The sequence below is a fragment of the Arachis ipaensis genome, chromosome B5 (assembly GCF_059453495.1).
Source record: "Arachis ipaensis isolate K30076 ecotype BB chromosome B5, ASM5945349v1, whole genome shotgun sequence".
Taxonomy (NCBI): Eukaryota; Viridiplantae; Streptophyta; class Magnoliopsida; order Fabales; family Fabaceae; genus Arachis; species Arachis ipaensis.
In genome coordinates, this window is record NC_142440.1 from 144,180,165 (window position 1) to 144,206,542 (window position 26,378).

Below are 26,378 nucleotides of genomic sequence, written 5' to 3' on the forward strand. Positions count from 1 at the left end.
GCTTCTTTAGTACTGCCTGTTGCTGCTTGTATTCCAGACAGACTCTGAGAGATCATATTAACTTGTTGAGTTAATATCTTGTTCTGAGCCAATATGGCATTCAGAGTATCAATCTCAAGAACTCATTTCTTCTGATTTGTCCCATTATTCACAAGATTCCTTTCAGAAGTGTACATGAATTGGTTATTTGCAACTATTTCAATGAGTTTCTGAGCTTCTGCAGGCGTCTTCTTTAGATGAAGAGATCCTCCAGCAGAGCTATCCAATGACATTTTGGACATTTCAGATAGACCATCATAGAAGATACCTATGATGCTCCATTCTGAAAGCATGTCAGAAGGACACCTTCTGATCAATTGCTTGTATCTTTCTCATACTTCATAGAGGGATTCACCTTCCTTCTGTCTGAAGATTTGGACTTCCACTCTAAGCTTGCTCAATTTTTGAGGTGGAAAGAACTTTGCCAAGAAGGCATTAACTAGCTTTTCCCAAGAGTTCAGGCTTTCCTTAGGTTGTGAATCCAACCATGTTCTAGCTCCGTCTCTTACAACAAAAGGAAAAAGCATAAGTCTGTAGACCTCAGGATCAACCCCATTGGTCTTGACAGTGTCACAAATTTGCAAGAATTCAGCTAAGAACTGATGAGGATCTTCCAATGGAAGTTCATAAAACTTGCAATTCTGTTGCATTAGAGAAACTAATTGAGGCTTAAGCTCAAAGTTGTTTGCTCCAATGGCAGGGATTGAGATGCTTCTCCCATAGAAGTCGGGAGTAGGTGCAGTAAAGTCACCAAGCACCTTCCTTGCATTGTTGGCATTGTTGTTTTCGGTTGCCATTGCTTCTTCTTTTTTGAAAAGCTCTGTTAGGCCCTCTACAGAGATTTGTACTTTAGCTTCTCTTAGCTTTCTCTTCAAGGTCCTTTCGGGTTCAGGATCAGCTTCAACAAGAATGCCTTTGTCCTTACTCCTGCTCATATGAAAGAGAAGAAGAAAGTATGGAATCCTCTGTGTTACAGTATAGAGATTCTTTGAAGTGTCAAAGGAAAAGAAGAATAGAAGGAGAAGGTAGAAAGAAAAGAATTCAAACTTATCAAGAGGGATAGAGTTCGAATTGTTGATAGTGGAGGAGTGTTAGTCCTTAAATAGAAGGATGTGGGAAGAGGGGAAGAATTTTCGAAATTAAAGTAAAAGATTTTGAAATAATTAAAAGAAATTTTGAAAATTTTATTGATGATTTTCGAAAATTAAAATTGGGAAAGAAATTAAGTGATTTTTGAAAAGATTTTGAAATTAGAAATTAAAAAGATATGATTGAAAATTAATTTTGAAAAAGATGTGATTGAAAAGATATGATTGAGAAGATATGATTTGAAAAAGATTTGATTTTGAAAAATTATGAAAATTTGAAAAAGATTTGAATTTAAAATAAAATCTTCCCTCTAGTGTCATCCTGGCGTTAAACGCCCAGAATGGGATCCATTCTGGCGTTTAACACCCAAAATCCTACCTTTTTGGGCGTTTAACGCCCAGCCAGGTACCCTGGCTGGCGTTTAAACACCAGTTTTCCTTTTTCACTAGGCGTTTTGAACGCCCAGCTTTTTCTGTGTAATTCCTCTGCTGAATATTCTGAATCTTCAATTCTCTGTGTTATTGACTTGAAAAGACACAATTTAAAAATTTTTTTGAATTTTTTAATGATGAGAAACAATAAAAAATGCAACTAAGATCAAATAAGCAATGCATGCAAGACACCAAACTTAGAAGTTTGTATACTAAGGACTATAACAATTTGAAAATGCATATAAGAAGCAACAAAAGACACAAAATAAGAGAAATTAAAGATCAGAGCACTGAAATCATCAAGAACAACTTGAAGATCAATGAAGAACATAATGCATATATTCAAGAAGAATAAAGACATGCAATTGACACCAAACTTAAAAATTGATACTAGACTCAAACAAGAAATATAAAATATTTTTTATTTTTATGGTTTTATAAATTTTTTTGTGATTTTTCGAAAATCATAGGGAAAAGAGAATAAAGAGATTCAAAACTTTTAATAAGAATTCCAAGAATCATGCAATGTTAGTCTAAAGCTTTAGTCTAAAAAGATTAGACATGGTTGGCCAAGCTTCAGTAGGACATTACATTCAGCAGCTAAATTGATGAGAATCAATCAGCTTTTGTGATGATAAGAACATTACCTTGAAACTCTAGAATTTATTCTTAAAAATTCTGAAAAATAAAAAGAAAAGTACCTAATCTAAGCAACAAGATGAACCGTCAGTTGTCCAAACTCGAACAATCCCCGGCAACGGCGCCAAAACTTGGTGCACGAAATTGTGATCATCAACAATGGCGCCAAAGGACTTGGAGCTCTCAAATGTGAATCACACTTTGTCACAATTCCGCACAACTAACCAGCAAGTGCACTGGGTCGTCCAAGTAATACCTTATGTGAGTAAGGATCGATCCCACGGAGACTGTCGGCTTGAAGCAAGCTATGGTCATCTTGAAAATCTCAGTCAGGCATATTCAAATAGTTATGGAGGATTGATAATTAAAGATAAATAAAACATAAAATAAAGATAGAGATAGAGATACATATGTAATTCATTGGTAGGAATTTCAGATAAGCGTATGAAGATGCTTTGTTCCTCCTGAACCTCTGCTTTCCTATTGCCTTCTTCCAATCATTCATACTCCTTTCCATGGCAAGCTTTATGTTGGGCATCACCGTTGTCAATGGCTACTTCCCGTTCTCTCAGTGAAAATGTTCTACGCACGCTGTCACCGCACGGCTAATCATCTGTCGGTTCTCGATCATGTTGGAATAGGATCCATTGATCCTTTTGCGTCTGTCACACGCCCAACAATCGCGAGTTTGAAGCTCGTCACAGTCATCCCTTCCCAGATCCTACTCAGAATACCACAGACAAGGTTTAGACGTTTCGGATCTCAGGAGTGGCCGCCAATAATTCTAGCCTATACCACGAAGGTTCCAATCTTAGATTAGAAACCCAAGAGATACACATTCAAGCTTGTTTGCATGTAGAACGGGAGTGGTTGTCAGGCACGCGTTCATAGGTGAGAATGGTGATAAGTGTCACATAATCATCACATTCATCATGTTCTTGGGTGCGAATGAATATCTTGGAGAAGAAATAGACTTGAGTTGAATAGAAAAACAATAGTACTTGTATTAATTCATGAAGAACAGCAGAGCTTCACACCTTAATCTATGGTGTGTAGAAACTCCACCGTTGAAAATACATAAGAACAAAAGGTCTAGGCATGGCCGAATGGCCAGCCTCCTAAAGAGGGTTCAATCATCAAAACATGATTCCAAGATGATCAAAAGACTGAAAATACAATAGCAAAAGGTCCTATTTATAGAAAACTAGTAGCCTAGGGTTACAGAAATAGGTAATTAATGCAGAAATATTCTTCTGGGCCCACTTGGTGTGTGCTTGGGCTGAGAATTGAAGCTTTCACATGTAGAAACTTTTCTTGGAGTTAAACGCCAACTTTTGTGCCAGTTTGGGCGTTTAACTCCAGCTTTTGTGCCAATTCTAGCGTTAAACGCCAGAATTCTTGAGATGACTTGGAACGCCTATTTGGGCCATCAAATCTTGGGCAAAGTATGGACTATTATATATTTCTGGAAAGCCTAGGATGTCTACTTTCCAACACAATTGAGAGCGCACCAATTGGGTTTCTGTAGCTCTAGAAAATCCACTTTGAGTGCAGGGAGGTCAGAATCCAACAGCATCTGCAGTCCTTTTTCAGCCTCTGAATCAGATTTTTGCTCAGGTCCCTCAATTTCAGCCAGAAAATACCTGAAATTACAGAAAAATACACAAACTCATAGTAAAGTCCAGAAATGTGATTTTTATTTAAAAACTAATAAAAATATAATAAAAACTAATTAAAATATACTAAAAATATACTGAAAATAATGCCAAAAAGCATATAAATTAGCCGCTCATCAGTTGCGTACGCGAATATGTCACGCGACGCAACTATTGGGTTCTGCCCAGAAATCTCACCTACGCAGACAGAGTCTCGCATACGCGGCACTGCCTTTTTCAAAATCTCGTGTATGCGGACAGAGTCTCACGTATGCAACACTGTTTTTTTTTTTAAATCTTGCGTATGCGGCAAGTGGCTCGCGTACACATGATTCCTGTTTTACTGAAATTGCAATTTTAAGCTTTCAACCTTTCCTCTAGCTTTCTAAATATTCGTAAATATTGTTTAAGATTCCCGAGCTAGTTCTTAGGCTTTGGGACGAGCGAGAGAGTATTGGATGAGATAAAAAGGGGTTCTTTTGTCTATGAATTTAGAGCCGGTGACTTAGGATTATAGAATATTGTAGGCGGATTTGCTAGAATATTTTGTGGAGTGTACTAAGTGGATTAAAGAAGACATATCGGAGCATAATTGTTTTATCTTGAACACTCTTTCTCGAAAGTCCGACCCCAGTGAGATAGTGGAAGGTGAGGATCCCCTTCTTTGTTCCTCCTAGTATTGTAAAATTGCCTCCAGCGAGATGGTGGGAGATTAGGATCCCCTCCTTTGTTTCTCCTGGATATATGAGAACGTACCTCTTGGGTAGAGCAAGGATGTAGTTCGTCCCACTTGCTCCGAGTTGGTTGTTGAGACTCCCCGGGTAGATGCAAGAGTGTGGCTCACCCCACTTGCTCCGGGTTAAGATGATTTGAGCTTTCTGGGTAGGCGCAATAGTTGTGATTTTATCTCACTTGCTCTAGGTTGATAATTGATATTTATCTGAGTCATGAATCTCCCTGGGTAAATGCAGTGGCTCGCTCTCACTTGCTCCAAGTTGAGATTTGAGATTCTGTTGACTCTCCATTGCAAGATGTGGCCGGACACTTATACCTTTACAAATGAATCCCCCAATAAAATAATAAATGAATGATTATATATATGCATAGACTCTTGGGAATGCGCACACGTAGGGACTTTCCAGGTTCGTTACCGGACATGTCGGGTTTGGCTGTATAACCGACATATGAGCCTTATCGGCCATAGGGCAAACATGCATCATGTGCATTGTATGATTTGGTTGAGTATGCACATTGTGTTTGGGTTTGCCTAATTGTTTATCTATATTTATATGCTACGTGACTTAAATGTTGTATCTGCTTTTTTAACTGTGTATTATTTGTATGCCTTGTATGTGTTTGCTTTGAGAGATCTCTCATTCTGGTGGAGGTGACGCTGAGAGTTATTCCAAATTGGCGATTAGAAGGTTTGCAGAGAACTAGAATTGAAGAGACAGATTAGAATCCGTAGGTAGAATTATCATATTTATGGTTTGTGAGAACTCTAGGCTTTGATCTGGGTTGTAGAAGTTTAGGATTGTCTTTGGCTTTCCGGAGTCTTATTTTATATATTGGGCATTGTTACCATATTGAGAACCCCTAATTCTCATTTCATATGTATTTGTTGTTTTTCAGATGCAGGACGTGAGGCACCTCACTAAGCGTGCTGGAGACTCCTTCAGAAATGAAGATATACTTTTGGAGCTTTTATTTTATGTACTTAGCTTATATATATATGTATATATTCTCCACTGTTGCATTAAAACTTGTATTGTCCTCCTAGAGGTCGATTTAGAGATTCAGAATTGGTATTTTATCCTTTGGTTTATTTTTGGGTTGTATGTATATTTTTTTCTAGCCGGCCTTTGCTTCGTAGGTTGAGTTTAGAGATTGATTATGTATCTCTGTATTGGAATTCTCTATATATATATATATATATATACATATGTCTCTTCGATTTTCTGTGTAAGCCTTCTATCTTAATGCCTTTCGAGTGTGATGCATTTTTGGTCTTGTTTTGTTCATCTTTTTCTTTCAAGGCTCCTAGATATACTATCTTTGCTTTGTGTGTGTGTGTTTGTGTGTGTGTGTGTGTGTGTGTGTGTGTTTGTATTTTTAGAGGTTGTAGTATCTCACCACCTTTGGTTTACAACCTAGGTGTAAAGTTCTGTGTGGTAGGATGTTACAGTAAGCCCTGCCATATGCCCTTACCCTCCATTGTGAAATTGCAAGCTACAGGTGGGGCTGTCTTTGATAATCCTCATATATACAGGTCAGTTGTGGAAAGTTTGCAATACTTGACAGTAACAAGGCTAGAACTGTCGTATAGTATACATAGAGTAGCGTAGTTTATGCAAGCACCACTGGAGGCACGCATTGGAAGTTAGTAAAAAAAATCTTACGGTATGCAAGTGGTACTGCTTCTCATGGCTTGAAGCTGAGCAAAAACTCTTCCATGACAATAATAGCATATTGTGACTCAGACTGGGCTGGAGATCCTGATGATAGGAAATCAGTTGGAGGATATTATGTTTTTCTTGGCAAGAACTTAGTATCCTAGTATTCTAAAACGCAAGGTGCAGTAGCGTTCAAATATAGAGGCTGAGTATAGAGCCTTGACTGACTTAATTATAGAGTTGATTTGGATCAAAGGGTTGCTTAGTGAGCTGCAATTTCTTATAATTGTTTCACTATTGCCTACTTTGATAATCAAAGTGTTGTGTTACTAGCAGCAAATCCTATCCTACACTCTAAAACTAAACACTTTGAAATTGATCTCCACTTTGTGAGAGACTATGTTACAAGCAAAATGGTTCAAGTAATGCATGTTCTTAGTTTTGTCCAAATTGTAGATACCTTTACCAAGGCTCTTCCTTTGACTTCTTTTCTCAATCTCAGAGACAAGCTTATGGTGCAGTGTTCCAGTAATTTGTCATCATCATCTGAAGCAGAGGAGAGTTTTAAAAGTAGAAAATAAAAGTAATGGGGTCATGAAGGAAGTATGTAGAAGTTACTCTAATCTGTTAGTTAATTATTTAGTTATATTAGTTATACTGCCTAACAACCTTTCACATTTAAAATGCTGAGTTATATCAATTCTGTTACACTTGCAACTGTGTATATATAGTTTCTATACTCTCTGTCTCTATCATTCAGCTTGTAATGAATGTTAAAAAATTCAGATGCAAATGCTAACTCTAGCTCTATTATTTTTTTTTGCAACTCTCTCTTTCTCAACTTCTTTTACTAGTTTTAGTTTTTAACTATCCTCTTATACCTTTTATTATTTTTTTTAATCTAAAAGCAAAAGGCTGATTTTAATTATGCAAAAAATAATAAAAAGAGTTAAGAGAAAAAAGACTCGAGAAATAATTAAAAAACTACCATTTCAATTTCATTATAATGATGTTTTTGCAGCATGAATTAAGTATTAATTTTTTATTTTTTAAATTAGATTAGCATTTAGAAATTGATTAACTTAATAGAAGTTTAATAATTTTGAGTTTGGTGCATGCAAATTTTAGAATATTTGATAAGTTAGATGTGTAATTCATTAGTATTAGTGACGGTAATTGATTCTAAGATGCCAAGAGAATAGACAAATCAACCTCAACTATTTTTGCTCTGTTGGTCATAGTCTTTGGCTAAGGTTACAATTTGGCGGAACAAAACATTGGCATCCATAAGTGTATTATGAAAAATTGTTCTGTTTTTACTTTCTACTGTCTCATATCTAAAAGCAATAATGAAAAGTAGAAGTCACTAAGGAAAGAATATGTTGACTCTCTTTAATATCATTCTGTAACCAAAATATATAAAAAATGTTACGTGCAAGTTAAAAATTAATCGTGAAATTAATTATTATATATTTATATATGTTTTTGTGATTACATATTTATTTATAAATATATATTGTTTAATTTATTTTTAATGTGTATTTTATATTTTAATATATATACTAATAAAATAATATCTAATTTAGTAATTGATTTTTAATATATACTTACTATAGTGGTAAAAAATTATTAGAGATATCATTGAAAAACCAAATGACAATCCATAATTACATATTAACATACTGAATAAACTATTATTTCTGCCCATAAAAGTTGAAAATGTTGACATATCTATCCATAGAAGATAAAAATTACTATTTGTACCTATAAAAAACTAATTTCGCAAGCAAAATTACCCAAACTCTAAACAATTATATAAAATCTCCAAATTACTCCATTCTCTTCTCTCACGCACGCACCCACCCTCACTCTCTATCTGCAGCACCTAAACCACCACTGCCGTAGCATCATCTCCCTTCTTACTCTCTCTTTCTCTCTATCTCTCTCTCTCACTCACTCACTTTTCCTCTCTCACCTCTTGAACATCAACATAGCCCAGCCACTATCCTCTTCAAAATCACAAAAAAGAACAAACTCAAATCAAATTGAAGAATAGAACATGCATAGATTTAAAATAAAACCCTAATTTTTTAGAACCTTCACAAAAAATTGTCAATTTCTCAAATTCAAGATCACTATTTTCGTTGCAAATAAAACAGAACATTAATTCGATTTTGGTGACACTGGGAGGAGATGACGAAAACGCATCGCTAGGAGGAGAAGAGAGCAGCGACGTCGAGAGAAGAAGACGAAGATATGACATTTGAAAAAGGAAGGAACTCAACGTTGAAGAAGTTGTGGTTGCAGAAAATAGAGGACTCAAAATTACTACTTCCTGAAGCAAAAAACCTCCCGAAGAAGAAGAAAAAGAGAAGGGAAGGAGAAGATGGAGCTCGCGACAGCAAAAGGAGGAACCACCATTAATACACAAAAGAGAGAGAAGAACGACAGAGATGAGAGAGACATCAATAGGAAAAGAAGAGGAAGGAGAAAAGTGCGAAGAGGGAGGAGAGAAAGAGAAAGGGACGATTAAAGACGATAGAGTAGAAGGAAGAGAGAGAGAGAGTGCGAAAAGGGGAGGGTGTTGCAGCAATGGGGTTCACGGTTTAGATGAACATAAAGAGGATGAGACTCACCAAGGATAGTTTGGAGATTTTATGTAATTATTTAGGATTTAGATAATTTTGCTTGCGAAATCAATTTTTTATGGATACAAATGATAATTTTTATCTTTTATAAATAAATATATCAACGTTTTCAACTTTTATGGATAAAAATAGTAGTTTACTATTAACATACTCTTCGCAATAAAACAATCACGAGTTCAATTGATTTAAGCAGTTCCACAAAATCTTCTGGCAATAAGGCAATTCGTTAGTAAACTTAGGCCACCCAAACCTTCCATGTATTAGATGAAACTTGTCTATGATATTACATTTTTTAAACTATAATATGATGTCGGATAAAAGAAACTCTTAAAAATCAGCAATTTTTAATATTTTTAGTTATCATTTAACTAGTATAAATATTAAAGTATTTTTAATAAATAAATTTTATTAATTTATTTGAGTAAGTTTTAAAAAATATGAATAGAAACTGTATTGATTTATGTATATAAATTTTAATAAATATAAATATAAATTATATATTATTTGTGTATAAAATTTCTATAAATATGAGTATTAATTATTGTTGACCAAATACTAATAAAAAATAATAATATTTACTAATTATATAATATTATTTCGTCAGATAATATCAAATGCATCTTTGTAAATTTGAATTATTAACTTTCAGTGATTATCTTAAACTCTATCAAATATATTTTTCTAACAATTTGTTTCTACTTTTACTGAAAATTTATTTACAGTGAATAAAAATATAAAATAAAACAAGAGTGAAAAAAAAGGTAATAATTAAGGAGATATTTAATTTTTTTATATATAAACAGATTTAATTTGATCATTTCTAAAAGATTTAGATTTGAGATAATCAACTTTTTTTTTGTTTAATCGTATAAAAAGGGTGAGTTGTACCCAACTTCTTCTAAAACAATATGTAAATTACCATCTATGACATGACACATTTTAATTGGATGTTTAGTTTTAGTTTGAGTTAATTTAATCCACTAAAAATTAATATCTTAACTAAAGTAGGACCATTTTGTAATTAAATAGTTTTATAAGATGGATGATTATATAATTTCTGTAAATATTAAAAAATAAATTTATATTTTTTACCATTGTTCTAAAACTCAATGCACCGCAGCCCCATTCCTCTCTGAAATTGAAAGAAAAAATCAACTCAAGCCCTACCCACCCATTGACCCAGTCCCACCGCCCGCAGCCTCCGCATCCCCGCAGCCACGCCAACCACTGCTGCCACCTCAATCCCGCAGCACCGCAGCAGCTTTATGAAGGTATGGTGTTTGATATAAGTAATAAAAGGTTACTGTTGAATAAAAGATCACTATCTACTGCTATTTTTCTCATTGGTTTTCTGGTGTAAATTTTCCTTTCTATAAGACATATGTGATCGCGTGGTGAAAGAGTTGGAGACATTAGGTGTTCCAGGATCTTTTGGCTCTAAGATGTCTAATGATCTACAAGTAACCAATGAAGCAAAAGGGTATGATTTAAGAAGGTTGAATGAGTCCAATGAAATGGCAAGTAATGCTGGAGCCAACAAGCATTCTAATAAAGGGTCCAAGAAAAAAAAAAAAAAAAGAGAAAAGCCACCGAAAGCATGATTTGGGAGAAGAAGAAAAGATTCAGTTTTTAGTATTTTAATAAATTATACAATTATTCATTTTTGGATATAATTTAATTTTAAAATAATTTAACTATAGTTATCATAACAACCAATTAAAGAATGACATATCATATAGGGTAATTTATATGTTATTATAGAAAGGGTAGTATAGAATTTAACTATAAAAAGATATAACTCTGCTTATTCATCAAAAGATTAATAATAATAATATAGAAAAATTATCAGAACATACTTTTCTTATTAACTACTTTTCCAATGACCTTTTGAGTGCATACAGGTGACATTCCTCATATAATAATAATATACCAACCGCTACAAAAAGAACATGCATTTGCATTAAGTTGCATACTAATTTCTAAGCACATATCTCTATTCATCAACATGAAAACTCAACCGCTACAACAATTTGATTTCTATGAAAAGGAAGGAAACGTTGGGTTTCAAGGAATACATCCCTTTCTTCAGGTTAAAGAATTTGATTCACTCTAATGATTAAACTTTTGTATCTGAATCATTGTAGAAAAAATCACTAGTTTCAAATTCTATAATTAGCAATAGATTAATAGGTTTCCATCAACGGCTTAAAAAATAAATAAAAATATTCAACATTGCACTTTACTCTCTGATTTGCAAGGTGCATTTAGATGAACCATATAACATCAATGTTGACATAGTAAAATTATGTAACAATACCAACTAATTTTCTATTTTGCCTCATCATAGTAACAAGATGTTCATTATCGTAGAGGCAAAACCTTAGCTCAATATACATACAAAGCTACATGTTTTACCCATTCTCTTCAAATTTACAGCTATAAGTGCATAATTAAGTTTAGAAATTCAGCCATTATTGAACCCAAAAAGGCTTGCAGTATATTATAACATTATCTCCTTTTCCATTAGGGCCTTCCAGTTATGTGACAATTTCTTTTGCTGTTTTCTTCCCAAAACAAAATGAACCCTTTTTTCTTCTGTCCTTTTATGCTTTCACTCTAGAAATCTCTACTTCATTCTTTCTGGGAGATTATCTCATCTTTTGTGCTGCTTTATGCATGTGACAAACAAGAATCCACAATATAGATGCATGGACTATACCAGATTTGCACCAAGCAATGAACAGAAAATTTTGTGCAACTTTTAAGCCTTAGCCATCAGCTCATGAGAACAGAATGAACATGTCGTCTTGCTCGGTTCACCTGCGGTATGTACCATGCGATACAAAGAACTGATAATCAGGGTGATTCACCTGAAGCAGCCTTAGCCAATTATCTGCAGCCTGCAAGAGAGAATTTGCTATTTGACTCTCGCTATCCCTATTCTGCATCCAAATGGATCCCTTTAGCTTATAGGATGCCATCGCAAATGTCGGTAAAGAAATCTTCGGTACACCATCCTCCATCTCATTGGGGTAAACCAATATTGGAGCTTGAGTACCTCCGTTTCCTGAAAATTGCATCAAAAAGAAACTTCAGGGAAAGAAAAATTCTTTACATTGTATGCAAATTTATACTAGCTTTCATTTTTTTTTTTTTGCAAGAAAGGATTACTACATGAAATCCGATATTACATCAACAGGAAGTAATCTATAGAGAGAGTCAGCTTGTTTTTGTTTCATACTTGAAAATATGATCAGATGGCATCAAATAAAGAGAATAGCCAAAGCCAACAACTAAAAATATGATTCAAAATGAATGTTGAATATTAACTAGCAAGAACTATGCTGTCGACGCCACCAAGTCAAAACTAGGCTTAAAGTTCCATGATTACCTGTCAAGGGAGTATGGAGTGAATGGTATGTAAGAAAGCAGGCGTCTAAATCTTTCAATGTCGGTCCTGTTGGTATCCGATATATTGGATACCTAGAAGATGCAGTTAAACAAAATGTTAATTGCCATAATGATTCATTGCTAAAGCCATAGATCAATTTTCTCTCACCATGCCACAGCCATCCAACTTGCTGGCAATATATCACAACTTCTCATTGACTTTAGGCTAGGATAGTGGTGTGCAAGATCTAGTATCTGTCGAAATGTTATATAAATGTAAGATGGATTGTTAAAATCAGCTGCAAAATAAGAGACAGATTAGTTAAATTAAGATTGGTAACAACCTTGTCAGCCAACGGTTCGCGACTATATGGTGGATCTTGATCGAAATACTCGAAGAGGAGGTCCTGAGTGTTTCCACCTTCGCTGTCATCACTCGAAAATCCCTCTTGCATTGCATTGAGTTTATCATTGACAGATAAGCCACTCATTTGAATAGAAACATTGCCTCCCCTATATTGATTACTTCTTTGTGCCGGAAAAGGTTCGGTCCTTTTTCCGAAATCAGAATCACTGCTTCCATCGCTACTTGAATCTTTGTAGTAATCACCATCACTATCTTCACCACTGTACATAATGACATAAAGAAAACTAGAACTGGTTACAAACTGAAGCATGGCAGCACATTCTTCAGAGATAAAATTCATTTCATTGAACTTCTGGTTTGACTTATATCCACAAAGCCTACTACAATTAAGAAACTTAGATATTAAGCAGATAGAAATCCTTTATCCAAAGGATGAAAAGAGAATTGCAAATCAATGAAACCGAATCTAAGGAACTGCATGTTGAAAAAACAAATAGCAGTAGCCATGAAACAGTACAATTACATTTCCGGTATCTCTTACAATATCAACCATTACCGAATTTCAAACATAAATGTTCATCTCTTTTACTTTATATATGTTGAGCATATTTTTGTGAAAACTAGAGCTACAAAAGCATTACTTTATAATTTATAGACAATATCTCATAAAATCAATACAATCACATTACAAAACACATAAATAACAGATATAGACAGAGAAAGCTAGGCATCTATCTAAACATGAAATTTTTTCCAGTACCTTGACTTGGGACTTGATTTCTTAGCTGATTGACCATACAGCTGAATAGCTGACAAATAAGGAACATAATATTGTATAACAGAATCTCTTTGATCAAGCACCAAGGGTACTCCTGCACCATATGCGCTCCACTCCTTAAACGATTCCCAGAGATCGTTCAAGGCGAAGTATGATTGATACTCAACATCACAAGTCTTCCAACCTCTCATTGTTGTCTGCACCTCAAAACACCAAGAAACAAGTCAAAATCACAAAGTCTTTCAGAATTCTAATTTCTAAACATGAGTGGATTCTGAAGCTAGTATCTGTTTCTGTGAGAGTTCATATTCCACACACCAATAGTTAGATATTGAAAACAAGATCAAACATAGTAAATTGAGGTTGTTGTACCTTCCAAGTCCAATAAAGTAAACCATAATTAATTGATTAATTAATGGCGAAAAAAACAACACTATAAGGATAATTGAATTAAAAATCTGCATAATTGCATAAAGAAAAGGGCGAGATCAAACCTTAGAGAAATACTGAGCTGGTACTAAAGGTGTTGTTGACTCAATAAACCTATCAATATTACTACCATGATCAACAGAAGAAGAAGAGGAAGAAGAGGAAGAAGGTGGTGGCATGTTCAAAGGGTATAAAGATTCTTCACTGAATTTGCTATTCTCAAAAGCAACAAGTTTGGTTTTTGAAGCTGAATCTCCACTCTCAACTTCACCACCATCACCACCTTTGGTTCTCTGAGCTTGTTTCCAATGATTCAGGTTCTTCCTTGCCTTCACTGGAATGTAAAACCGATCATCGCCACCAACACCCCCAAACTGAAGCGCAGTTCCAAGCATGTTCTCAAACCCCGTTTGCTCACAGGAGAAAAAAAAAAGCAGCAGCAAGAAGCACCCAAATTCAAAAATATTATCTTTTCAAGTTTTTAGTTCTAAGAACTGAAAAATTCAGAACTGGGTCGACTTGTGTAAGACTCAAAACTCAGAAGAAATGTTCTCGGAAAACAGAGGATCAGAAAGCGATGCACTGGACCACTCTGATTTTAATTTTTTTTTATTTTTTTATTTTTTTGTCTCAGCAACCAAATACTAATTCAACATAAGAATACAATCACAGTGCGTAAGACTGATGATGAGATGAAAAGAAAAAAGAGACCCAGGAAACTTGGAAGAGTTTAAAGGTGAAGATGAAAGAGAGATCAAAGAAACAGAGTGTGGTACAGAGAATGTGTGAAAGCAAAGATAAGAAGAACAGAGTGTGTGTGCGTTGTTGATGATTGAGTGAGAGAAAAAGAAAGAAAGCAAACGAATTTGAAGGAATATATGCGTGAAGGATAGAACAGAGAGAGAGAAGGGGGAAATGAAAGAGAAAGTCAGAAAACTTCAATTTTTATTTTCAAGCAGTGTGTGTTGTGTTTGTCAATTGCTACACATAACAAAAGAGGAATGAATGAAATGACTCAAATGAGGGCATAGAAATTTGGTGCCACCTTTGGGGAACTAGCATTTGTTTTTTTATTTTATTTTTATTTTGCTAATAATTATGCTAAATATACAAAAAAAATATCATTAAATTAGTTATTAATATAAAAATATATTAAAATATACATTTTAAAATAAATTGAATAACATGTATTTATAAATCAAAGTAAAGTATATTTTTTATTTTTAAAGTTTATTAAAAATTTTAAAAAGTTAAAATATATTTTTTGTCTTTAAAGTTTGACAAAAATTTTAAAAATATTCTTAAAGTTTATTTTGTTTTAATTTTGTCCCAAAAACTTTTTATTTGCATTAAATATATTTCTGGCAGCTAATTTTTCAAAAAATTTAAGACTAATTCAATAACAATTTCATGAGAACAACCCTCAACACAAGCAAATTAAATATATTTTTCATGCATTATCATTATATTGATTTTAATTTTTTTAAATATTTAGCTATTGGAGGTATATTTGATGTAAATAAAAAAATTTTAGGACAAAATTAAAATAAAATAAAATTTATGGATATTTTTAAAACTTTTGACAAATTTAAGGGATAAAAAATATATTTTATTCATTTTAAAAAATATCTCTAAGTTTTACTTTGTTTTAATTTTGTTCTAAAAATTTTTAATTTGTATCAAATATATTATTGACTACTAATTTTTTAAACAATTTATGATCAATTCGATAATAATTTTACAAGAATAAATTTTAATACAAGCAAATAAAAATATAATTATCATACATAATTGTTGGATTACTCTAAAAAATTTTAAAAATTTAACTAGTAGAGATATATTTGATACAAATAAAAATTTTATAAGATAGAATTAAAATAAAATAATTTTAAAAATATTTTTATAATTTTTAATAAATTTTAAAAATAAAAAAATATATTTTATTCTATATATATATATATATATATATAAATACACAGTGATTTTAGTGACAGATTTTTTTTACGTGCATATACTAATTTTTTTTTTAGTGATTCATTAATTTGGCTTTGCCTGCGGTGGGGTTAAGGAATGTGATTTTAGTGGATATTAATTTATTACATATATTTTTTGGGGGTAAGTTTCTTGCATTAGTTGGAGCCTTGGAGGATTGGTAATTTGCCTTTAACTCATGCACAGCACATTTTATTTGAGGTTCTAGTGTCGTACATATGGCATATTCCCTTTTTTTTTTTTTTAACTATTATCGCAATTTGTGATTCTATCAAGTACGGTGTTTATAAAGTTTATAAATACGAGACATTTTTTATTTTTTATTTTTTATTTTTTAATTAATTTTTAGATTGAACTAGACTATAAATCAATTATAATAATAAATTAATAATGAACTCCAAAAATTAGTCTTTAGTCCCAAATATGTTTTAGTCAATCTATTAAGTCTTTAAAAAACAAATGTTATTTACTAAATTAGTTCTTAATCTTTTTATTTTATTACATCATAAATTATATGTTAGATTCTATTCAAAAAATTTAGATAAATCAATCTTTATTATTATTTTATAAATACATAAAAGTCTTTAAAATTTTTTAAAATTCTTATATCACTATATCTACATGCTTATATGAGAATTTGTAAATAAACTTGGTAAACTAAAATGTGTTGGAAACTGAATTTAGAAACTGAAATTTGGATATGTTCATCATTTAATATTTTGACTATGATTCATAAAAAAAATTAATATTTTGACTATGTCATTATGTAACATTAAATTTGAGGTCAAATAATGACCACTTTACATTAATTAACAATTTTTTTTATGGATATTGACGACATTTATTTTAAATATATTAGGTAAGATTATCATAAAAGAAATAATAAAAGTTATTGAAAGGATAATTTTTTTCCTTACTATTGAATATACTATATATAAAAAATTCAGAAAGTTTTTATCATCTGTTCACATTTTAACTAAATCATCAATTTTTTTTATTAATGTAGCAATCAATCTTATTGAATGATAAGAAACTTGTTACCTATTAAAAAACAATCATTCAAATCATATACTAGTTACTAGTATTGAATAAAAGAATCATTCAATGGATAATGAGAAGATACTTATTTTGGGATTAAAGGAGAAAATTCAATTTATGAATTTTTTTTTCTTTAAAATGATCAATTAAGGCTTTTATTTTTAAAAAATGTGACTCTTATTAATTAAGGAAGAATTAATTTGATTACTAACTTTTTAAATGACAAATTAAATCATCTATTTCCAAGATTGTGGGGTGTGGCTCTTAAGCCTCTTATTAGTTTCTAGTCAAACTTTAGTCTCACATCTGTTTGTGTGATACGGATAAGGACGATGAAATACTACTCCATCGGTATTGGTTTATAAATTTAATTAAACCAAAATTCTCCATGTCAATTAATTGTTATCTATAATCAAGAATATTGATACAGAGACAAGATATAATACAATATAAAATATGTAGGTATATAAATTTTAAAATTTTATAACACACAAAAATATATATATATAATAATTTTTAAATAAATTATAATAATATATATTAATATTTTATTAATATTAAAATATAAATTAATTTTTTAATTATTTTTAATATTTTATTTTATTTATTTAAAATATTTTTATTTTAATAAATAATAATATATATTATTTTTAAATTTATTTTAAAAATATATATTAAAAATAAAATTGAATAATATACTGATACGTAATGATATTTAAGTGTGTCTAAATATATCAAAAAAAATTATATTTTTATCAAAATACGATTGAATATAACAAATATTTGTGTCAGATAAGTATCAATAAATATTATGTTTAAATAAATAAATATAATATTTTTGCAAAATGGCTGTATTTGGTAGAATGTAACCTTACTAAATTACTAATTTAGCATTTAACTGTCCATAAGTACAATATAAATACTTGTGAGATTAAAGGTTATCCAAAAGGTCAAATTTCTAAACATGCATTATTTATTTAGTTATTTAGAAAATTAAGAATAAATTAATTGCGCTATCATGTTTTTCTCTATTATGTATGTTTTGATTTTCACTTTTCATAAATTATTTGTTCTAAAAGGAAAATGCTATCTGTAGAACAAAATTTAACATTTATTCAGCCTTTAAATTTAATATTTTATTATTTTAATTTTTTAATTAATTATATTTCTTATTTTTAAGGAACTACTTTTATTTTAAATATTTATCATCGTAAAATTTGTAACCACTTGTAATATATTAATTTTTTACAAACCAAACCATAAAACTCGTAACAACTTTTCGTGTACTAATTTTTAAAAAGTCAGTGAAGTTTTTAAAATCAATTAAACTCACTTTAATTATTTTTTTTATTCAAAACATTCAAAACTCATGTCAAAAACACATCTAAAATTAAATAAATAACATAAACACATTTAAAATTATGTATTAACACATCTAAATTATTGTCATTGTAGTTCTAAATTACATATTAAACACACAAAAAATTAATCTCAAATACACATCCAAAATTATAAGAATACATTCTAAATATTTCATCAACACATCCAAAACTCATGTAAAAAAAATTTATATATGTACATAAGAACATAATGAACAACATAAACACATCCAAAATTAAGTATTGACACATCTAAATTAGGTTAATATTACAACTCCCAAATCAAATATATGAGTGCAAAAAAAAATTATAATCACAAATACATTTAAAAAAAAGAAAAAAAAAAACAAAGACACTTCCAATATTATATATAAATTTTAAAAAATATAACTTTTTATTAAGCGAAAAAAAAGGATAATATATTTTCATGAATAAATTCAACCATTTTTTTTTTAAATTTTGCAAGCAGAACTACCAGAGACAGAAGGAGTGCGACGTGGGGAGGAGATAGGGGGAGGCGCGGGAGAAGGGGATGGTTGTGCGTGGTGAGAGAGGAGACCAGGAGCGGGGAGGAGCCCATCGTTGAAGGAGGCGTGGGGTGTGCGCAAGGGAAGTGCGCGTCGCGGGTAGGAGCGCGTCGCCGAAGGAGGAGATCGTCGCAGAGGAGTGCGTAACGCGGGAAAAGACGAAAGCGGCCACAGATGAAGGGGGAGGCGCTGCAGCTCTGGATCTTTACGGAGCAAAGATTTTACTAGTGATTTAAGATGGTTTAAGATTTATTTTAGAATTTTAAATTCGAAATTTTGAATTCTAACTAATTTAATTTTTTGATGTATATTTAAATTATAATATATTAATAATTAAATATATTAAATCTGAAATAGAAATTTAAAATTTAAATTTAAATTTTAAATTTCAGTTTTATTTAATTTGTATTTTGAATGTGTATTTAATTTTAAAAAGACACTAAATCTATTTATAATTTTTTTTGTGACAATCTATTTATATTTATAATTTTTAGATGTGTTTGTTTTAATTTTTTTTAAAATTATTGTAATAAAAAGGTAAATATTGTACAATTTTTAAAAGATACCTAATTAAATTGGTTCTAAAAAAGATATAACTAATAAATAAACAATTAATTATTATAACTATTGGTAGAGAATAACCTCACCAAAGAATATGAGAGATCAACATGAAAGATCCTTATGAGTTCTTGAAAGATCTTAATAAATTCTTCTGCAACAACAACATATTCTGTGTGTACTCAAATCATTTGATACGTGTGATATGACAAGGTTTCAACTCAATAGTAATAACTAATAATAGTAAGGGGAATTAAGGTTGAATGCGGATCAGATTCGATCGGATATGGTTAAAATATCTATTTAATTTGTACTAAAATTATTGGATTGAATCAGATATAATATTCATAATTTTTAAGTTTGGATTCGATCCAATCCACACATTTGCGGATCGAATTGGATATCGGATATTTTCGCAAAACGTAAAAATATTTTTAAAAGCTTATTTTTATTAAAAAATATCAATAAAAATTATTTTTCTATTTTTTTGAATATATTTATTTTTAAAATAATATTAAACATATTTTTCTTAAATAATAAATTAAAATAATATAACATATAAAATAATTATTAGTTGAAATAAAATATAAAAAAATATTTATTTTTTTTGCGAATACGCGGATATACGGATACCTATACAAAATCCGTAATCCAATTCTAATAGTGTGCGAATTAGATTCGATCCGATCCGATAGCCTTGCAGATCGGATTCATATCCACAATTTTTGGATCGAATTCGGATAAACACTGCGGATATGCTGATCGGAAGATCTGAAAAATAAAAAAATAAATATTATATATTTATGTATATTTATCATATATTATTTTATATCTATTTTAATAAAATAATCAATTTTTAAAATAATCAAATGCATGGCAGTGGCGTAAATACATATATTTTTATACGATTGCTATGGGTGATATCCATATAACAACTAGTGAAAATAGGAGATATTAGGTATAATGAATATTTTAAAAGTTTAAAATTGATGGAAAGGACATATGAGAAAAAGCGAAAAATTTAATGGCAAATATTTTTTTTCTCTATTTTTAACTTTAGAAACTAAGGAGTCAAATTTTAGGTTTTTATTTTTAATATGGAGGAAGGTGTGGGGTGTAACCCTATTATGGAGAATATGGGTGCTTTTTTTGCATGTGGTGTCAGAAGGTTGAAATCGGACCGAGCGATTTAGAGTAAGGAATTCAGAATTTCAGACGGTCCGATTAGAGGAAATCTACAAAAAAATAATTATTTTATAAAACTCGGACGGTCCGTTTTGATTTAAAAAAAAAAAAAACACTGAAAACGGAGGGTCCGTTTTTTTTTAAAGGAAAAATAAAAAAAAAAAACATTGTTAATGGACGGTCCATTTTCAGATTTTTTAAAAAAAAAAAACAAAAAATATAAACGGAGGGTCCGATTTTATGTTAAATAAAATAAACAAAAACAAAAACTAATCGGATGATCCGATTTGTGATTAACGAATTTTTTAATAAAGAACTCGAACGGTCCGATTTCTCCCTGTCCCACACCCGTGTCTAACACCTGTATACACCATAACCAAACACAACTCACACACTCTCCCAATATAAAAAAAAATTAGCCTCAAATTTTAATTGTAAAATCAAAATTATGATTTAATATTTTTTTTTTGTTGAATCGAAGACACTTAAATCAATCATATCCTGCCAAATTCGATAAAAAGATTTATATAAATCTTTCCTTAATTTTACAGGAGATATATATAAATATTAGATTTATACCTATTTTGTAATATATTATTTTATTCTAATTTTTATACCTTTTAGATTTTGATTACCTTATTCGTTGAAATTCCTTGCAAGTATTATTCTCATCCAATTTAAGTATCTGCTACTAAACACATCAAATAACACATGATATGTCTCTCGTTAACAAATTATTTTGTGATTATATATATACCATACTGATAGACTTTATTAATATGTCATGTAGTGTATAGTATATAAGAACACATTATCATTGACATAATGAAATCAAGATAAAAATTTTATAAGTAACTAATATGAATAAAATCTTAAATAAACCAAATTAAATCATTTTACCCTTTAATAGAAAAAATATTGATTCACATCTAAAATTTCTTGGGATGATAGACGTTGAGGAATTCCTCTATTTGATAAGGTTTTGAATGAAGGAATGGAGCTTGAAAATAATTAGCCGGAGGGAGTAGGTATTTGGTTAGGAGATGGGAAATGGGAATTGACACGTGCAAAGCACAAGTAGGTGGGACACGTGATATTAAATACTCTGTATCCCAAACAACTCACCACCCATCATTGCCTGCCACTCTCACTTGCTCACTTGTTCTTTTATCCCCAAACGTCCTAATTTCTTGACTATGCCACTTGGTTTCCAAACACACATTATTTCTTGTTCAGAAATACTAGTTTTTTTTTTAATTTAATTTTAATTTTTAGTCAAATTTTTTAAGAATTTATTATTATTTAATTAATTTAAATATTTATTTTCAAGTATTAGTTATTCATAAAATTAAAAGAATTATTTATTTTTTATTTTTATCTTCTGTCAAAAATTAAATAAAAAATATTTAAAAAATATCTAATTACACTATTTTTTGTTATATTCATAATAAATAGATTAGAATACACTAGATATATACTAACGGAATTAAGTTGAGTTAATTTATTGGCTAATTGTTTTTCTTTTTTCAAAGTTAGAAATGAAATTCAAACTAAAGACTTTTAGGTGAGAATGAAAAAATTATATTATTTAAACTATAATTCGTTAGCAATTTATTAGTTAGTTTATTAATTTATTTAAATATAATAATATTTAGGAGATAATAAAAAATAATTTAAATAATCTAAAATTATATTATTTAATATTCATTAATTAATACTAAAAACAATTATATAATTTTAAATATAATAAATATATAATTACAAATGCTATACATATGAAATTATAAATATTATGTTATATAAAAAATATTAAATATTATCTTTTTAATATTATTAACTTAAATAAATATTAGGAGTTGAAATTTTATTTTGTCTATGCAATCTTTTATTAGTTAATATTTTTAATAAAATTCTTATTTAAAACAGATTAATCTTTGATTTTTTTCGGATTGAAAGATAAATATATATGAGGCCTGCTATACATACAAGTCTTTTTGACTTACAAGTTATACAAATTGCTCCAAATAAAAAAAAAACACGCACCCCTTCCTTTCCGCCACTTCTTCCTTGACGCCATGCTCGCCGTTCAAAGTAACTGCAATTCACAACTCTAGTGTTGAAAAAAATTAGTGTTAGGTAAGTGTTTTTTGTTGTGCTTGAAATTAATAAGTTCTTTGGGCTTGTAGATGTTGTACACGTGGCTTCCCTTTGCCATTAACATGATTGCAATGATGGATCATTAACTTCTAAGTTGACGATTAAGTGTTTCTGCGACTCGTTTTTCGGAATAGGAGATCTACCGGCAACGCTCAAACCTGTGGATGGCTATGGTTTATTGATTCACTGGAAAAAAAGAAAAAACATTATTCAAGGTACTGTTTTACTGTTGATCCTTTATCAAAGAATAACTCTGGTTATCAAATGATTGAACAATCGGGAGCAATTTACTTACGATACTTAGTTGACATTCATAAAAAGTATCTAATGAATTATGAGTTCAATACATCCTGTTTAGCAGAAAGACGGATATTCCTTGCTCATTATCAGACAATCACTTATTCACAAACCCCCTGTGGGACTAATAGTTTTCATTTCCCATCTCATAGGAAACCCTTTTCGCTCCGCTTAGCCCTACCCCCCCCCCATATTATTAATTGAGGATAACAAAAAATTGTTCATTCGGCCACGACAGGGTCCATTCAAGAAAGGATCATATAGTTTAGGTAAGTTTTTTGTTTGAGTCTCTTCATTGCATAATCTAATTCGTTTTTGGAATATATCCAATGGCATAAATTCCTTATCTAGAACTTCCGCCCTGTTTAGAATTCCATTGCTTAGTTTTTTTTTTCTTCATTTTGAGAGTTCCAATAATTATTCAATTCATCATAGAAGATTTTTTCTCTTGTTAAAGGGTCTATTCTTTTTTCCATCATTTTTAGAAAAGTCGACAAATTAGGTTTTTCTTTTAGATTGTCTCTGCCATGTGCCTCATCCTTAACCAGCAAAACATTAAAAGATTTCAAGAAGAAATATACTGTCTCCCCCTATTTTGGGTGTATTTCTTAAATCCTTTGGGTGTATTTCTGTAATCCTTTGGTTGTATTTCTATAACTGTTTGGGTGTATTTCTGTAATCATTTCTGTTACCGTTTGGGTGTATTTTTGTAACCGTTTGGGTGTATTTCTGTAATTATTTGGGTGTATTTATGTAATCATTTGGGTGTATTTCTGAAGTTTCATTATCTTCAAAATGATTTCAAAGTTTGATTTCAGAAACCATGAAAATCGAAAAAAACGAAGTAAAGAGAGAACGCACGAAGGAGATCCAACAAATTTGACAAGAAATTCAAAAAAAGAAACGAAATCTTCGTGCGTTAATTGATTTAAATTGATTTAAAATTCTGTTAAAAAGGCACGTAACATAACAGCACGTTTAATATGTGAGTTTCGTTCAAACTTGTAAAGCTTGTAAATGCAAAACACTTGTATGTAGAGATTAATTCAATATATATATATATATATATATATATATATTAAGGTTTAGGAAAGAAATTATGACAGCTAGTCGAAGAAGTAGAAAATGGGTTTGGATTTTAATTAAATGGATGAAACTATACTTTCTCTAATAAATTTGTTTAGTTTTTAGGGATTTGTTAGTAACTTTATTTTTTATAAAGGTATCGATATTTTTTTATTAATCAATAATTTACTTTTAATTTTTCTTTTAAATTTAACAATTTCAATTAATGATATATGTGATAATTTTTCAGTGACATAGACATTATAATTTTATAGGATACATAAATATAAAGATAACAGTTATGTTATACATACAAGTCTTTTTTACTTATAAGTTTTACTAGTTGGGTTAAACCCAATAGAAGCTACACTCACCCACAAAAACGTGTTAATACGAGCATCACGTTTTTAAAGCTATCCTTCACTATTATGAACGACTCTCCTTCTTCTTTGATAAAAATTACAACTGTCATTTTTTCTTCGCGTTTCTCCTCCTCCTCCTCTTCTTCCTTCTTCTTCTCTTTCTTCTTTGTGTTTCTCCTTCTTTTTCCTCACGTGTTTTATCTTCATCGTCGTGTTTCTCCTCCTTCTTCTTTTGATTTTGCAACATTATGTATTTTTTTCTTATTTATTTGATTTTTTTCTCCTAAAAAGAATTATGAGAATATGAAATAAAAAGATGAAGAAGAAGAAATAGTAGAAGATGAGGAGGAGGAGGAGGAAGAGGAAGAGTTCTGAATTATGTAGAACTTATCAGAATAACAATACACCTAAATATCTTCATTTTACACCCAAATATCTTTGTGTTACACCCAAATATCTTCGTTTTACACCAAAAAATTTGTTACAAATACAGAAATGAGTTATGCTACGCGTACACTAAAATCAACCACCAAAGTCAGCCACCAGTATAAAATACGTACTGAAATATAAATATACATTGAAAATAAATTAAATCACACATGTATTTATACACAAATATATTGGTGAATGATTTTAGTAGCTGATTTTAGTGTACAAATAGCATTTTGGTACAGAAAAATGTTTCCTCTAAAAGTTCATTTTTTTTCTTCTTATTCTTTTTCTTATTTCTTTCTTTCTTTTAGTTAAATGAATATAAGTTCACCATCTTCCAAGTAATTTTGCAGCATTATGTGTTTCTTCTTCTTCTTTGTTTGATTTTTTTGTTTTTATTCTTGTTAAGAAAGTAAAACAAGAAGAAACTTGAGAAGGTAAAACAAAAAAAAAAAGATGAATAAGAAAAAAAAGAAGAAGAAGATGGTGATGATGATGAAAAAAAAAGAACCAGCAAAAGATGAGGAAGAGGAAGAAGAAGAGTTTTGAATTATGCAGAACTTATCAGAATAAAAATATACCCAAAATTTCTTAAAATACACCCAAATATATTCGTTTTACACCCAAATTTGCTGCAAATACAGAAATGAGTTATGCTACGTGTACACTAAAATCAGTTACCAAAGTCAGCCACCAGTATAAAATACATACTGGAATACAAATATACATTGAAAATAAAATAAACCACACATGTATTTATACACAAATATATTGGTGGCTGATTTTAGTGTACAAATAGCATTTTTGTACAAAAAAATGTTTCCTCTAATACTGAATTTTTTTCTTCTTCTTCTTTTCCTTATTTCTTTCTTTCTTTTAGTTAAATGAATGTAAATTCATCATTTTTCATGTAATTTTAGAGCATTATGTATTTTTTTTCTTCTTTGTTTGATTTTTTTTGTTTTTATTCTTGTTAAGAGAGTAAAACAAGAAGAAACTTGAGAAGGTAAAACAAAAAGTAAAAGATGAATAAAAGAAAAAAGAAGAAGAAAATGGTGATGATGATAAAAAAAATAAAGAAGCAGCAGAAGATGAGGAGGAGGAAGAGAAAGAGTTCTAAATTATGCAGAATTTATCAGAATAAGAAAATACCCAAAATTTCTTAAAATACATCCAAATATCTTCGTGTTACACCCAAATATTTTCGTTTTACACTCAAATTTGCTGCAAATGTAGAAATGAGTTATGCTACATTTACACTAAAATCAACCACCAAAAGCAGCCACCAGTATAAAATATATACTGGAATACAAATATACATTGAAAATAAATTAAATCACACATGTATTTAATTATTTATACACAAATACATTGGTGGATGATTTTAGTGGCTGATTTTAGTGTACCAATAGCATTTTTGTATAGAAAATATTTTCTCTAATACTGCATTTTTTTCTTCTTCGTTTTCTTATTTCTTTCGTTCTTATAGTTAAATGAATGTAAGTTCATCCTCTTCCAAGTAATTTTG

The 26,378-nt window shown here is 30.3% G+C and overlaps 1 protein-coding gene and 1 non-coding gene across 2 annotated transcripts; one reads left to right on the plus strand and one right to left on the minus strand.

The window, feature by feature from the left end:
- The first annotated feature begins 326 nt into the window (after positions 1–326).
- LOC148566075 (small nucleolar RNA R71) lies at positions 327–434 on the plus strand. The gene has a single exon (XR_015884962.1). It is a non-coding gene; the product is annotated as a small nucleolar RNA R71 (small nucleolar RNA).
- A 10,707-nt stretch (positions 435–11,141) lies between these two features.
- On the minus strand, positions 11,142–14,861 carry LOC107644265 (uncharacterized). The gene is made up of 6 exons (XM_016348085.3): positions 13,924–14,861; positions 13,412–13,626; positions 12,629–12,911; positions 12,454–12,539; positions 12,286–12,377; positions 11,142–11,961 (listed from the first exon to the last, which is right to left on the minus strand). The coding sequence occupies exons 1-6, from the start codon at positions 14,251–14,253 to the stop codon at positions 11,711–11,713; spliced, it is 1,257 nt and encodes a 418-aa protein (XP_016203571.1). The 5' UTR covers positions 14,254–14,861; the 3' UTR covers positions 11,142–11,710.
- Between the last annotated feature and the right edge of the window lie 11,517 nt (positions 14,862–26,378).

Bases quoted from the DNA above. Each gene is read 5' to 3' on its own strand.
- LOC107644265 (XM_016348085.3), bottom strand. From the start codon at position 14,253: ATGCTTGGAACTGCGCTTCAGTTTGGGGGTGTTGGTGGCGATGATCGG. The intron at 12,912-13,411 runs GTACTGGAAAAA...CATTATGTACAG, and splicing joins AAATCAAGTCCCAAGTCAAG to TGGTGAAGATAGTGATGGTG. The intron at 12,540-12,628 runs GTTGTTACCAAT...ACATTTCGACAG, and splicing joins GCGAACCGTTGGCTGACAAG to ATACTAGATCTTGCACACCA.